This window comes from Rhamphochromis longiceps, linkage group LG6 (genome assembly GCF_057381845.1).
Source record: "Rhamphochromis longiceps isolate RC_006_pf linkage group LG6, R_longiceps_female_GT1.1, whole genome shotgun sequence".
Taxonomy (NCBI): domain Eukaryota; kingdom Metazoa; phylum Chordata; class Actinopteri; order Cichliformes; family Cichlidae; genus Rhamphochromis; species Rhamphochromis longiceps.
The window spans coordinates 16,463,587-16,477,577 of NC_140562.1; the positions used below are offsets into that span (position 1 = coordinate 16,463,587).

A 13,991-nucleotide genomic window follows, 5' to 3' on the forward strand; every position below is an offset into this window, starting at 1 on the left:
ACAGTACAGGTGCACATGCAGGCCTAATCCTCACTGGATGTTTGGATGTGCAGTGAACTATGCAAACAAAGGTCACTTGAAACATTAAGCTTTTCTCCCTGCTCTGCATTTTAAATAAAACAAAGAAATAAAGCTTGAAGGATTGGCACAGAACACATTTATTTAATAGGATTCTTTCACAATTTGATTAAAACGTTTAAAACATCGAATTTTACACAACAGGAACTCGTGTGCTCTTATGTCTAAACGTGCATTTGACTCCAGCAATTGTGTGTTCACTCGCAGCACCGCTTCTTGTGCACGTGAAGAACCCGTCGACAGCGTGGACAACTGTGGTAGGCGTCCTTAAAGTGGTTTACAAAAAATGGAATCAGGCAGCAGCCGAGCACCAACCTGTGAGGCGGAAAGAACCACATGCTGATCTCTGACTTTTTAGAAATCGAATGTGTGATCGATGCTGGGATACAAAAAACAACCAGACTGAAGTGTTTAAATGCCTCTCACCCGCATAACACAAACACAAGACACATGAGCCACGCAAAAGTCCCGGCTTTAAAGGTGACCTCTGTGGTGACCCGAGTCCTGCAGGAGGGGCAGGTTGCCAGACCTGGAGAGCATCGCAGCTCAGCTTCATAGCTCACAAACTTTGCCCTGGGTGTACGTAAAGGGGCATCATACACTGTTGAGAAGAGGTTAAAAATGAATGCTGACATGCAACCTGAAGGGGATTGCTGCTAATTTTTTTTAAATGTAAAACTAAAGTAAGTAAACTAAAGTAATAAATTATTAAGCTATGTTTAAACTTAGCAGTGAGCAAAGAAAATGTGACATTACATATTCAAAATGGAGGTAGAAGAGCCTGTACCTGGTACAGCTGAGAGAATATTGTTGGGCAAGCAAACTCCTGAAGACGAGGACGAGGAAGGCGGTTGTGGTGGCTGTGCTGGTGGTGGTGGTGGACAGGTGAAAGGTGAGTGGACTTTGTAGACTTTGACATCTTGATCCTCTGGAAAAATGGATACACAGTGAGGTTTTTGTTTTTTCAACCACAGGAAAACAGACTAAGCAATGCTTGAGATGAGAGGTTATTTTTACCTGGTAAGAAGTATGGCGTAGGTGCAGGAAACAGCTTATCCACATTTGATTCCATTTAAAAGGCCTGAGGGAGCGTGAGAGGAAAAACAAGGGAAAACTCCTAAAATGTGCCTCCTGTGTTTGCGTCCAGCAGGGATTCATCAGCAGATGTACCAGGTGCTGTTAATTGAATTTGCCTCTGATTGGTTCAAGAAGGTATTACCCATTGTTCAATAGCGCCATGAGCATGTTAAACAGGTAGAAAGGTCTGGGGCAAACCTTCCCCCAAACAGCCATCTTGCTTAGTTTTATTCCACTGGAAATTGGTAAAAAATCAAATTTTGTTTTTTTTAAACACCAAAGATAATCTGTTCTTTATGAGTAAGACCAGATGTGCTCTATTATGCAAAATAGAGCTCCTCATTTCTTTGGATGCTTATCCTTATCAGGGTTGCAGGGAGGAGCCAATCTATGCTTTTACTGCATTAACAGTGTATTTGTGATCATTGTCATGCTGAAAAATGAAGCCTGAAAAATGCCAATCAGATACTTAACAGACTCTACTGACTTCCAACATATTAATGAGGACTTGGCCAAAAGCTTCACATTTGGACTCATCACTCCAATAAGACCTGGTGCCACTGATTTTCTGTCCAGTTCTTGTATAATTTGGCATACTTCAACCTTTTCTCTTCCTTAAGAATGACATCTTGATCAGATACTGTTTATCTGTTATAGATGGTTTTTAGGCCTACTTCTTCTTTTGTCCTTCACTTGTCCAGTTTCCTCAAACATTTTAAGAACACACTGCCTATCATGCAAAGATATGCCAATTTTTCAGCCAAGAGCTCTTTGTTAATCCTTTCTTTGGTGGAAAAATACTGAAAAAAGCCTGGAGCACTATTGCTCAAGACCACTTTAAAAAGATGACATGAAAAGCTAAATACAGAGAAACTAGGGGTGGGTCAAGAATTTTACAGTACCATAAATATTTAAAACCTGGTTTTAAAATTCCGAGTCGGTGATTCTGTGTTTTGGCAAATCAAATCAAATCACTTTTATTGTCACATCACATGTGCAGGTACATTGGTACAGCACATGTGAGTGAAATTCTTGTGTGCGAGCTTCACAAGCATTATTCACACATTATCAGACAAAACACACCATCTAAGCCTGATGAAGTCCTCTAGTCGTGTTTAATACAACACTGATACAACGGCCACAAGTCTGTGCTGTTTTGTAACCGTTTAAAGCACTCTGGGTAAAGCACCAGAGGAGCTCTTCTCGGGCTAGGAGTAACGTGAGATCTAGCGACGTGAACGAGGTTATTCACTTGAATGTAACAGCTAGCGTAATGATGCTAAGCTAGCTGTCAGCCTGGCATCCACGGGTTTTGCTGCAGAGTTTTAGCTACCGGATGCTCCCAGTCGTATCCTGCTGGCCGTCTTGACATTCCCCTCAACATTCCTGGACGAATTCGTGTCGACTGACCAGAGTCCGCGAATTCAGGTCCACTCCTAATCTAACCTTTCCCCCCGCTAGCGTGATTTAGCTCACCGGCTAACAAGAGTTCAACACTCGGGAGAACCGGACTGACGAGGTAAGTTAGCATATGGAGGCTAGTGGGATGGACAGGCTAATGGTCTAGCTGTCACCGGGAGTAAAGGCTTCTTGTACGAGGAAAAAATAATCTTAGAAAGGAGGCCTTCTGGTAAGCGTGTGGACACAGTCGTTGTCATTATATCCCTCAAAATTCCCCATCTTGCTATTAGGTCTGTGTAACACCGGCGAAATGTGAGCTAGCAATTTGATTGACTTGCTAGAAACGTTTTGCTAATGTTAATTTACCGAGGGAAGCAGCTGACCTAGTAATGGTAATATTACCGGAGCTAGCTTAGCAAGTCCGTACTGGTTTAGAAGAATGTTGTACGTCTGTTTGGGGCGAAAACGGACTTAAGTGAAAGTCAGCTTGCTGACGTTAATTTGCCATTATTATTTAAGAGAAACTAGTAAAGAAAGCTTCTCGGTGACAGGGTTTATCTAAAGAATCCAAGCTAGCGGCTAACACGTACATTACGAGTTAGGGTGCTTTAAAAGTTAAGTTAACTAGCTGTCCTATGTGAGCAGTGAACCAGCAGCTTCCATTATGTATGCTGTAATTTGTTTAGTTTTTAAGTCTACCGAGACATCGTTCTGGTCTCCTGCTGGCTGGGAGTGTGTTTGCCGTGTTTTGCTTTGCTTTGTGAGTTTTTGCTGTGTGTTTTTGCTTCGCAGAGTTCAACTTAAGGACCACACCCAAACATGTCCCTTCATCAGTTTCTGTTGGAACCCATCACCTGCCACGCATGGAACCGCGACAGGACACGTAAGGCTCTGAGACTGTAGCTATGAGAAATGCTCACTTTAACACAACACATTTCAAGGTTAAGGTCTTAAAGTCTTTGTCTTCATTGGGTGGTCAGATCACAACTACAAAGAATGCTGTTAGAGCAATTTCATCTGAACAGAGATAAGATTGACTCAGTTTATTTTGGGTAACACAGGTTGGAATTTGGCATGTATCAGAAAACTGGTCTAACTTGTTTGTTATCTGTGTGCTCATCCTGTTAACCAGCTGGTTTCTTCTGTTTTGTTTTCCTTCAGAAATTGCCATTAGTCCCAATAACCATGAAGTTCATATCTACAAGAAGAGTGGCAACCAGTGGGTTAAGACCCATGAACTGAAGGAACACAATGGCCATATAACAGGTGGTTAATCAGATGTTTTTAAGACTGATCGTTTGTTTTACTTATTTAACGTGACGTTTCAGTCCACGTCTCACCCAACATGTCAGTAAAATTAATGTTTCTGAAGAATTCTTTAATAAGTAAAACCACAGCTAAGGTGGGATTGTGTGATCCTAAAGGGGTTTCTTTTTGTCTAAGCTATTAGTAGAGTTGTTAGTGACTGCTTATTGGCTGTGTTATAGGCATTGACTGGGCTCCCAAAAGTGACCGCATAGTGACATGTGGAGCAGACCGTAATGCCTATGTGTGGTCCCAGAAGGAGGGGGTATGGAAGCCCACACTGGTCATCCTCAGGATCAACAGAGCGGCCACCTTCGTCAAGTGGTCTCCATTGGAGAACAAGTTTGCAGTGGGCAGCGGTGCTCGACTCATCTCTGTCTGCTACTTTGAGTCCGAGAACGATTGGTGAGACTATTAATCCAGCAGTGGCATGATTTAAATGCACTGATGTTCTGGTGAATGTTGTGAATAATGTCTTTCTTTGAAAGTGCAGCATTTAAGTTCAGTATTGCAATTTATTTGAATTATTAGTGCATTATTTTGAACCTATACGTCCAGACCAAACTGCTTTACCTCAATTTTCACACCTGCTTTAACAGGTCAGAGCAGCCACACAGCCTGTGTGAAACGCTTATCTGAGGTGTGGCTTGAACTTTCATACAGAAGTGCGTCATCAAGAGTTGGGAGGCATGTCTCTCTCAGCAGTTATAGACTGTGAAAAATTCTGTTGGTAGCCACATTGACTTGCTACCAATATCATTACAGAAATGATACTTATCATTATAGTTATAATAACGCTACACCTGTAAATGTCATGAACACAAAAGTAGAGTTGATTTTCTTTCGTTGGCATGTTCTGATAGCATTTAAAGAAGAATGAGGGTGACACATGTGTGCTAAGCAATCACAGCACAAACCCAGTGAAGGCTATAATTATGTGAGGACGTTAACAGAGCATTAGGTGAAGGGCAGCCTTTCTCTGGTGCTCTCTACTTATCTCTGGCGCAGAGAGAGTGCAGTGCTGCAAGGAAGTCGTCATGCAAATGTAGAGGTAGGGGGTGTGGTCCAGTTTAAAACGAACTGGGAATTGAATGTCTTCACCTAGTGTAAGAGCAAAGCGTTGCATTCCAACCAGCTGATGAAGATACACTCCCAGGATTAAAGGACTTGTTTTTTTTCCTCCACCCTGTACTTATTACTTCCCTTTTATTTTTGCTGTGCCTCATAATTGATGAGTCGTTTTTTTGTTTTTGTGGGGTTTAAATATTTACATGTCCTGCTATAAAAACTTTGCTTCTTCGTGTGGTTTTAGGTGGGTTAGCAAGCACATCAAAAAGCCAGTTCGCTCCACCATCCTCAGTCTGGACTGGCATCCAAACAATGTCCTGCTGGCTGCTGGCTCATGTGACTTCAAGTGCAGGTAAAAGATGGTTCAGGAGATGAAGATTAGAGTATTGAAAACTAGCTAGGCGGCTTTGTCCGGTTTCAATTTCTGTTTTTCATGCTGTCTTCCAGCCCGCTTCCTTGCTCATCTCTCCCTCTCTGGTCTCTAGGGTGTTCTCAGCCTACATTAAAGAGGTGGAGGAGAAACCAGGCCCCACACCCTGGGGCAGCAAGATGCCATTTGGGGCTGTGCTAGCAGAATTTGGAGGAGCAGGTCTGACACCCCCCTCTGCTCCCCCCCCCCCCCCCCCTTTTTTATTATTATTATTTATTTATTTATTTTTAGCCTTGTCGATATTCTTTTACAGTTGCTCTGTGAACTTACCAATTTGTGTGTGTTTTGTGCCTTCTTAGGTGGAGGGGGTTGGGTCCACTCTGTCTCTTTTTCAGCTTCTGGTAACCGTCTGGCCTGGGTCAGCCATGACAGTACTGTCACAGTGGTGGACAGCTCTAAGACTGCCAGGTATGTTTAGTTGTTACCTGTATTCTTCTAAAATGCACATGGTTTACTCATTCTTTATATAAGAAGTCAGAATTAAAGCTGACTTCTTATATATATATATATATATATATATATATATATATATATATATATATATATATATATATATATATATATATATATATATATATATATATATATATATATATATATATATATATATATATATACACATACACACACAATTATATATAATGGTGTCGCCTGATAGATGTTGGGTCTGAATGTCAGCACATCTCGTGAAATTAGAGTTGTCTCCGCACCTGATTGTGGGATTTGACAGATTCACTAACGGCAATTATGCAAAAAATGTAAAAAAACACAACAACAATCATCTCAAGTGAGTAAGTTACAGAAAATAATGCAGGGGGTAAAAACACAATTTGCACTTTGAATTCTTAACATTGACCACAAAAGGGCAAATGTTGTGGCCTTTAAAGCAAACTGAGTAATGCCATAAAGAGATTACCATTGTTGCATAATCATAAAGCAGTTAGTGAAGTGAATCCATCCCAATCTCATCTGAAACAAAACCCTTTTCATTCATTTAAAATTATCCCACACTCATCGTGTTGCCAAAGGTACCCATCCCATATTTTTCTTTAATATATATGATTTTTTTTTTCTTTAGCTACAATTAATTTTGGGGTGTTTTAAACTATAGTATTCAGTAGCCTGTGCCTGTGTTCTCTTTATCTTTTTAAGTGCAATCGAATCAGCCACTCGGACCATATTAATTTTATTTTGTTTGTGTTTAGTCCTTCACAGCTGAAGACGGAGTTCCTTCCTCTGCTCAGTGTCATTTTTATTTCAGAGAACAGTCTAGTAGCTGCGGTAAGAATAAAGCATATGGTGGCTGCATGTTCCTTTGCACAGATTTCTAGTGATCCAGGAGCGCTGTAGTAACTCTGCTGTCTCCCTCCTCAGGGTCATGACTGTTGTCCGATGCTGTTCCGTTGCGACGACGGTGGAGCGCTGACATTTGTGACAAAGCTCGACCTCCCCAAGCAGAGCATCCAGAGGAACATCTCTGCCATGGAGCGCTTCAGGAACATGGACAAGAGAGCCACCACTGAGGACCGCAATACTGCCCTGGACACACTGCACCAGAACAGCATCACGTAGGTCACCCAGAAAACTAATGCACGCATGGGTAATGCAAACATTTTAATGGTAATTTTGGAGACTATATCCTATGGTGCAGTTGAATTATATTATGAATCATATTCATTTTAACCAACACCCCATCTCCAAACTTTAGCCTGTACAAAACACAGATGGGTTTTAATGTTGGGCTCTAGTATTTTAGTTCATCAATACTAGCTTGCTGGTAAATGAGCACTTAGTGTTGAATCAATGCTGTTAGGCATCACATGTTTGAGAAAACAGATGATTTTAGGAGCTTTCCATTGTTCTGCATCCACTTCTATTATTATTATTTCTATTCTTTATACATAAAAACAGGTTTTGCAACAACCTTACATACTCTGTTTGAAAAGTATATACAGTGGGGCAAAAAAGTATTTAGTCAGCCACCGATTGTGCAAGTTCCCCCACCTAAAATGATGACAGAGGTCAGTAATTTGCACCAGAGGTACACTTCAACTGTGAGAGACAGAATGTGAAAAAAAATCCATGAATCCACATGGTAGGATTTGTAAAGAATTTATTCGTAAATCAGGGTGGAAAATAAGTATTTGGTCAATAACAAAAATACAACTCAATACTTTGTAACATAACCTTTGTTGGCAATAACAGAGGTCAAACGTCTACTATAGGTCTTTACCAGGTTTGCACACACAGTAGCTGGTATTTTGGCCCATTCCTCCATGCAGATCTTCTCGAGAGCAGTGATGTTTTGGGGCTGTCGCCGAGCAACACGGACTTTCAACTCCCGCCACAGATTTTCTATGGGGTTGAGGTCTGGAGACTGGCTAGGCCACTCCAGGACTTTCAAATGCTTCTTACGGAGCCACTCCTTTGTTGCCCGGGCGGTGTGTTTTGGATCATTGTCATGTTGGAAGACCCAGCCTCGTTTCATCTTCAAAGTTCTCACTGATGGAAGGAGGTTTTGGCTCAAAATCTCACGATACATGGCCCCATTCATTCTGTCCTTAACACGGATCAGTCGTCCTGTCCCCTTGGCAGAAAAACAGCCCCATAGCATGATGTTTCCACCCCCATGCTTCACAGTAGGTATGGTGTTCTTGGGATGCAACTCAGTATTCTTCGTCCTCCAAACACGACGAGTTGAGTTTATACCAAAAAGTTCTACTTTGGTTTCATCTGACCACATGACATTCTCCCAATCCTCTGCTGTATCATCCATGTGCTCTCTGGCAAACTTCAGACGGGCCTGGACATGCACTGGCTTCAGCAGCGGAACACATCTGGCACCGCGGGATTTGATTCCCTGCCGTTGTAGTGTGTTACTGATGGTGACCTTTGTTACTTTGGTCCCAGCTCTCTGCAGGTCATTCACCAGGTCCCCCCGTGTGGTTCTGGGATCTTTGCTCACCGTTCTCATGATCATTTTGACCCCACGGGATGAGATCTTGCGTGGAGCCCCAGATCGAGGGAGATTATCAGTGGTCTTGTATGTCTTCCATTTTCTGATGATTGCTCCCACAGTTGATTTTTTCACACCAAGCTGCTTGCCTATTGTAGATTCACTCTTCCCAGTCTGGTGCAGGTCTACAATACTTTTCCTGGTGTCCTTCGAAAGCTCTTTGGTCTTGGCCATGGCGGAGTTTGGAGTCTGACTGTTTGAGGCTGTGGACAGGTGTCTTTTATACAGATGAGTTCAAACAGGTGCCATTCATACAGGTAACGAGTGGGGGACAGAAAAGCTTCTTACAGAAGACGTTACAGGTCTGTGAGAGCCAGAGATTTTCCTTGTTTGAGGTGACCAAATACTTATTTTCCACCCTGATTTACGAATAAATTCTTTACAAATCCTACCATGTGGATTCATGGATTTTTTTTTTTTTTTTTCACATTCTGTCTCTCACAGTTGAAGTGTACCTCTGGTGCAAATTACTGACCTCTGTCATCATTTTAAGTGGGGGAACTTGCACAATCGGTGGCTGACTAAATACTTTTTTGCCCCACTGTAGTCTGTGGTAATGTGCACACTTCATGTGGTTCTAGTGAGCAATCAGACATTGTGCAGACAAAATTTGGATGAGCCGTAGACACATGACTCATCACTCAAAGTAAAATGCAGAGCCATAAGCAGCTGATTTCAATTAATTCTCAGGTGATCTCTGGTGTCAGATCTGCTTAGCTTTACGTGTTTTCAAACAGGAAGCGTTTCAATCTCTAGGTCACAGGTCAGAAGTTTTATTTATGTAGTGCTTTTATTGTTTTAAGGTGTAGTTTGGCATTGCAATACTCAAATGTGACCAAGAGGACCGGCAGTAATTAGCTGATATTTTGCAATATATTCTGAGAAACAAGTTTGTTTGCTTTCTTCAGTGTGATAAGATTATTCATGTTACTTTGGAAGTACAGTAAGAGCTCCAGACTTCAGTTTTGTTTTTGTTTTCCTCTAAAGAGTTTACTGCTGCAAAACTTGTAGATCAAGTCAAAGATCAGCATCTTGAATGCTGTCGTAGCAATGTTTGCACAGAATGGAATCTACTCAGTCGTAATTTGCTAACACGCCTCAGCCTGTTAGCAGGGAGTGAATGTGGTGAAAGCAGGGACTCAAAGAAAAACAGGGACACGCAAAAATAAGAAAGGCAGGTCCGATTTATATTTGAATATTGCACACAGTGTGAAATTGTGTCTGGTAAAGAGGTGTAAAACAACCAGGAAAAAACGATTAAAAGCACCTACTGAATCCATTCATGATGGTGGTGTTTTCCACCTTATATGTGATATTTCAGCCACACCCACAGACTTCCCGAAGCCTTTTTGTCACCACTACCATTTAACTAGCAGCAGATAAGCATTTTAGCAAATTTCCCACCAAGATCACAACGATAACAAAGGCTTGTCAACATCATCACCTGTGTGTTTGTTTCTTAGCCAAGTGTCTATCTATGAGGGAGACAAAAGGGATTGTCGCAAGTTCTGCACCACAGGTATCGATGGAGCAATGACCATTTGGGACTTCAAGGTAAAAATGCACAGAAACAGTGTTTTTTGTGAGTTAACTTTTTCTGAGTCTTCCATCACTAACTCTCTGTCATGTGTTTTCCTCCTCAGAGTCTAGAAGCTTCTATCCAGGGTCTCCGCATTATGTGAAGAAACCTTTTGAATGAACGGAGAGACGCTGCGGCCTCACTTCTCCCCCTTTTCCTCCCCTGCCCTCACCCCTCTTGCCCCTTTTCCGTCTCACCCCGGCCCTCCCTCCACTCCTGCCACGCAGCCAGTAACATACATACTTTATCGAGTGTCTGCTGAAGCACTGATCAGACCATAACACACTCTTGTGAGTGTGTGCTTAAACTCACTCACACACACACACTCACTACACACGCTGAGCTGACGTGTGACTTCACTGTTGATTTTTTTTTTTTCCCCCATTTTGTTTGTTTTTAAACGAAGGTTAACCAGGTGTCAAAGTGGGAAGGTCCTCTGACACGTATTAGACGTGACGTGAAATGTGTGTTTTTATGTTCTCTAACCTCCTGTACCAAAAGTTGAACACTAAAAGGTGCATTTTATCCAAAATCAGACTGTATTCCACCTCAGGCTAACCTTAACATGCTCTCGGAATAACAACATTTAGTAGACCGAAAGTAGACGTTTTACTGGAGGATAGTTCGTATTCTTCAGCGGGCGAATTTGCTTTCACTAGGACCCGGGGTTACTGATATTCTGAGTACATGTTGCGGTGTTGGCTTTTGGGAGTTGTACAGAATCTGATGGTGGAGAGAGAAAGCAGCTGTCTGAACTCTGTGTGGAGTGACAGCTGGCCAACACTAGGCTCTGTAGCTCCTACACTAAAACCACACAAGATGGAGGATTTCTATGTAACTGACCATGAGTAGACATGAAATAAAGATGAAATACATTTACAGTACTCAACTCAAATGACTGTGCTCTTCCTTTGTGTATGTGGACAGATGGTAGTTTGTGTGTCAAATTACAATATGTAATCCATATTTCTGCTTGTCATAGGTTAGTGAAGGCCCAGCTAAATGCAAATCTTGGAGTTTCTGAAAAATTCTGGAACATTGTTTCTCTGTGAGGATTTTTAGTAAACAAGGTTATATCTTCTTTCTGTGTCGGCGTCACCGCAATGATTTTTAGCTCATTTAGCCGAAGGACAGACGAACAAGTTGGGCATCCCTCCACAGTTCACTAAGATTGCTACTCCTAGAGTATTCAGGTTTTACTGAAAGGTGTACGCATCGATCGCCTATTGGGTCTTTACTTAAACTGTGCTGAAGGTTTATATTTGGTCCTTTCACCAGTTTCACAGGAATCAACTTCTCATCCTAGTATTTTAGTGAAACAGGATTGAGTTGTCCTGGATATGACTGTTTTCAAGACTCCTTGAATCCTCTGTGGATTTTTAATTCTCATTGTATTCAGTGCAACAATACAATCAAATTTATCGCTTTCTTCCCCCATACTTTACCTGTTACAGTGAGCTGCAAATTGTGAAGAATCATGAGTGGGATGACGTAGTACGCCGCTGACATTCTGGGATGTGAATGCACTGAATAGTGGGTGTTATCGTGGGTCATCTTTTTCATTGTCTTTGTTGGCACTTCAAGATGACCAGATGAGATAGAAATCAAAACCTACAGCTTCCCGAAGCTGGTGCAAAAGTAAATAATGCTTCTAAGATTTCAAAAAAATCAAAGAAATATCTTTAACCTCAAAGGACCTGATGTCCACATATGTGGACCACTGTGAGCGACAGCAGACGTGTGCACTATTGTCACGCCAGCATCGAATCCATCCAAGTTACATGGTTTATTAAAATAATCAAATTACAGCATTTATGTTAGACTACTTTTAATTAACTGCTTTAGCCCACTTACAATGAAAATTAAAAAAAAAAAAATCTTGTTCATGACCTGTGTATGTTAACACTATTGGAAGTAAAAATAACTTGAGCTCCAATTTTGAAAACACAACTTTTATTTATTTATATATATATGACTTATATTGTGAATCTGTGGTCTGGGAGAGAGTCCTGTAACTCTCTCTCTGCAAAATACAGTATATAATGACCAATGTTGGGCAATTAATTATATAGTTCTTCAAAAAAAGTAACTGAGTTTTGCAAACAACAATGTTTGTTGCAGCAGTTTACCTAAAAATGAAGCCAAGGCGTTTTTTAAAATAAACATTTCAAACTATTTACAGAATAATCAGCTGTTCTGCATCAAATCTGATGCCACACAAATTATTTGTGCCACTCCAAAAAACAATTTCTGTCCACTATGAGATAAAGGAGAACAACAGCCTGATACCTGCAGGCCTGACAACAGGAGATGTATCACTGCTGTAACAGCTGTAACATTCAGCAGTCGCCTCATTGTTCTGACACACACAACAAACTATTGACTATACTACACACTAACTACACAAGATTTGCGCTAAACGTGGCAAATCTCTCACATCTCAAAACACCACCGTCACTCCTAAAAAAAATTTTTTTTGTCACTCCTGAAACTTCCCCCCTCCCTAAACAACAAATGCCATGTTCTGATTGGTCGACATGGTACATTTTTCCACCAATAGGAAAGGGTGGGGGGTTTGGTATTGTTTTTGCTCACAGGTGGAGAGCGCTTTCCAGCGTTTTCCTTCTAAAACGCCGTTTTTACCGTTTCTTCCCGCAGTAAATATAAACAACCATAGTATTCAGGAAAGAACCAAACATTGCATATTTTTTATCATAACTCTGGTTTTCGTGGCCTATCAACACAATTTAAAAACTGGTATAAAGTCCACACTTTTCTGTCCTGCTCACATCTCCAATGGTTGTACACGTTGTCATTAACGTGGCTTCACTCCACGTCAGCCACGCCGCTTTGCTAGCTAAAACACCGGTGTCGGCGATGGACGCTGTCATAGCCTGTCAACGACGTTGATTAGCTGCGTATGTACGAATGTGAATCGCATTATTGGCTGGACTATGGGATAAGGTGGCATCGTTCTAATCCCATACTGGAGCAGCCAGTCACTCACTGACTAACACTGCAAAACAGAATTGTTAAAGTTTTAATTTTAATTTCAATTCAGGCTAGATTTTTTTTTGTGCGCAACGCAGATTTTTCTGCGCAGAGACCGTGCCAGCAGTGCGCAATTGCGCACGCGCGCAGCTTAGAGGGAACATTGCTTACGAGGACATTATACTCCCACTCTTCTATTGAAATTTAAAACTAATGTCGTCACATGTGGATATCAGGACCTTCTAGAGTAAAATCAGGTAAAAAGATAATTCTTTGTTTTTACATTTATCAGGTCCCAATCAGTCCAAATAGCAAAGAGAAATTAAAAATGCATGCCATGAAAGAGTTCAGGTCTTAGGAGGTTAAAGAAGGCTTCACCTGCTTCCTCATTCGCAAGGGGTCAACACGTTTTGTTTTTTTGAAACCCTTGAAAGTCTCAACCATGAAATAATTTCCAGAAAATGGACATATTTGAGCCTTCTGACAATTTAAATTGTAAACCATTCTCTATATTATCATGTGAGTCACACTGATAATATAGAGGTCTGTGCCAAATATGATGTGCTTGGTGTTAACAAGGAATTTGTGTCTCCTTCCAAGATCATGTTAATGGGTGTTTCACTCGTTAGGTGAAACTACTACCACTGTGGATCTTTAAAATATCCTTTTTACTTTCCACACATACTCACACATAATCAGTCTAACTGTAATTGTACAAGCAATTTGTTAAACGAGTTGACAGTATTTTGGCAGTATTTGAAGTCATTAAAGTCCCAAAATTAAAAAGAAAAATAATACACTGTCTCCCAATAAAGGTTGGGAAATTAAATGAAGTGTCTTATGAGTGTGTGTGAGATTTAGGCCCATTTGAAGTTCATTAACTCCAAATTGGAAACAAAAGTACCTGTGAACAGAGCAGCTCACCCGTATAAAACAAGTAAGCAGCACGGCATGAAACTCAGTCTTAACCTTAGCTTCAAGGCTCTCACTGACTGCCAGTTTTATGCTTTTCCTTTTAATCCCAAATGGAAATTATGAGGAGTAAG

At 41.1% G+C, this 13,991-nt stretch overlaps 2 protein-coding genes across 3 annotated transcripts; one reads left to right on the plus strand and one right to left on the minus strand.

The window, feature by feature from the left end:
- Positions 1-151: 151 nt before the first annotated feature.
- LOC146667757 (lipopolysaccharide-induced tumor necrosis factor-alpha factor homolog) lies at positions 152-2,146 on the minus strand. The gene is made up of 4 exons (XM_085409435.1): positions 1,096-2,146; positions 866-1,006; positions 505-679; positions 152-393 (listed from the first exon to the last, which is right to left on the minus strand). The coding sequence occupies exons 1-4, from the start codon at positions 1,148-1,150 to the stop codon at positions 276-278; spliced, it is 489 nt and encodes a 162-aa protein (XP_085265561.1). The 5' UTR covers positions 1,151-2,146; the 3' UTR covers positions 152-275.
- A 210-nt stretch (positions 2,147-2,356) lies between these two features.
- Positions 2,357-10,849, plus strand: arpc1a (actin related protein 2/3 complex, subunit 1A). 2 transcript variants are annotated; one of them, XM_085409437.1, is made up of 11 exons: positions 2,357-2,785; positions 3,349-3,439; positions 3,718-3,822; positions 4,044-4,266; positions 5,174-5,281; positions 5,415-5,518; positions 5,659-5,767; positions 6,565-6,640; positions 6,734-6,927; positions 9,839-9,929; positions 10,019-10,849. In XM_085409437.1, exons 2-11 carry the CDS (start codon positions 3,376-3,378, stop codon positions 10,055-10,057), a joined length of 1,113 nt encoding a protein of 370 aa, XP_085265563.1. In that variant the 5' UTR covers positions 2,357-2,785; positions 3,349-3,375; the 3' UTR covers positions 10,058-10,849. The 2 variants fall into 2 exon arrangements, with proteins under 2 accessions (XP_085265563.1, XP_085265562.1); XM_085409436.1 differs by having other exon boundaries at positions 2,358-2,674.
- The last annotated feature ends 3,142 nt before the right edge of the window (positions 10,850-13,991 follow it).

Coding starts and splice junctions, on each gene's coding strand:
- LOC146667757 (XM_085409435.1), bottom strand. CDS start 1,150: ATGGAATCAAATGTGGATAAGCTGTTTCCTGCACCTACGCCATACTTC. Junction 1,007..1,095: donor TACGCCATACTTCTTACCAG/GTAAAAATAACC, acceptor CCATTTTTCCAG/AGGATCAAGATGTCAAAGTC. Junction 680..865: donor TATTCTCTCAGCTGTACCAG/GTACAGGCTCTT, acceptor TCTTCTCAACAG/TGTATGATGCCCCTTTACGT.
- arpc1a (XM_085409437.1), top strand. CDS start 3,376: ATGTCCCTTCATCAGTTTCTGTTGGAACCCATCACCTGCCACGCATGG. Junction 5,768..6,564: donor GACAGCTCTAAGACTGCCAG/GTATGTTTAGTT, acceptor GTTTGTGTTTAG/TCCTTCACAGCTGAAGACGG. Junction 6,641..6,733: donor AGAACAGTCTAGTAGCTGCG/GTAAGAATAAAG, acceptor CTCCCTCCTCAG/GGTCATGACTGTTGTCCGAT.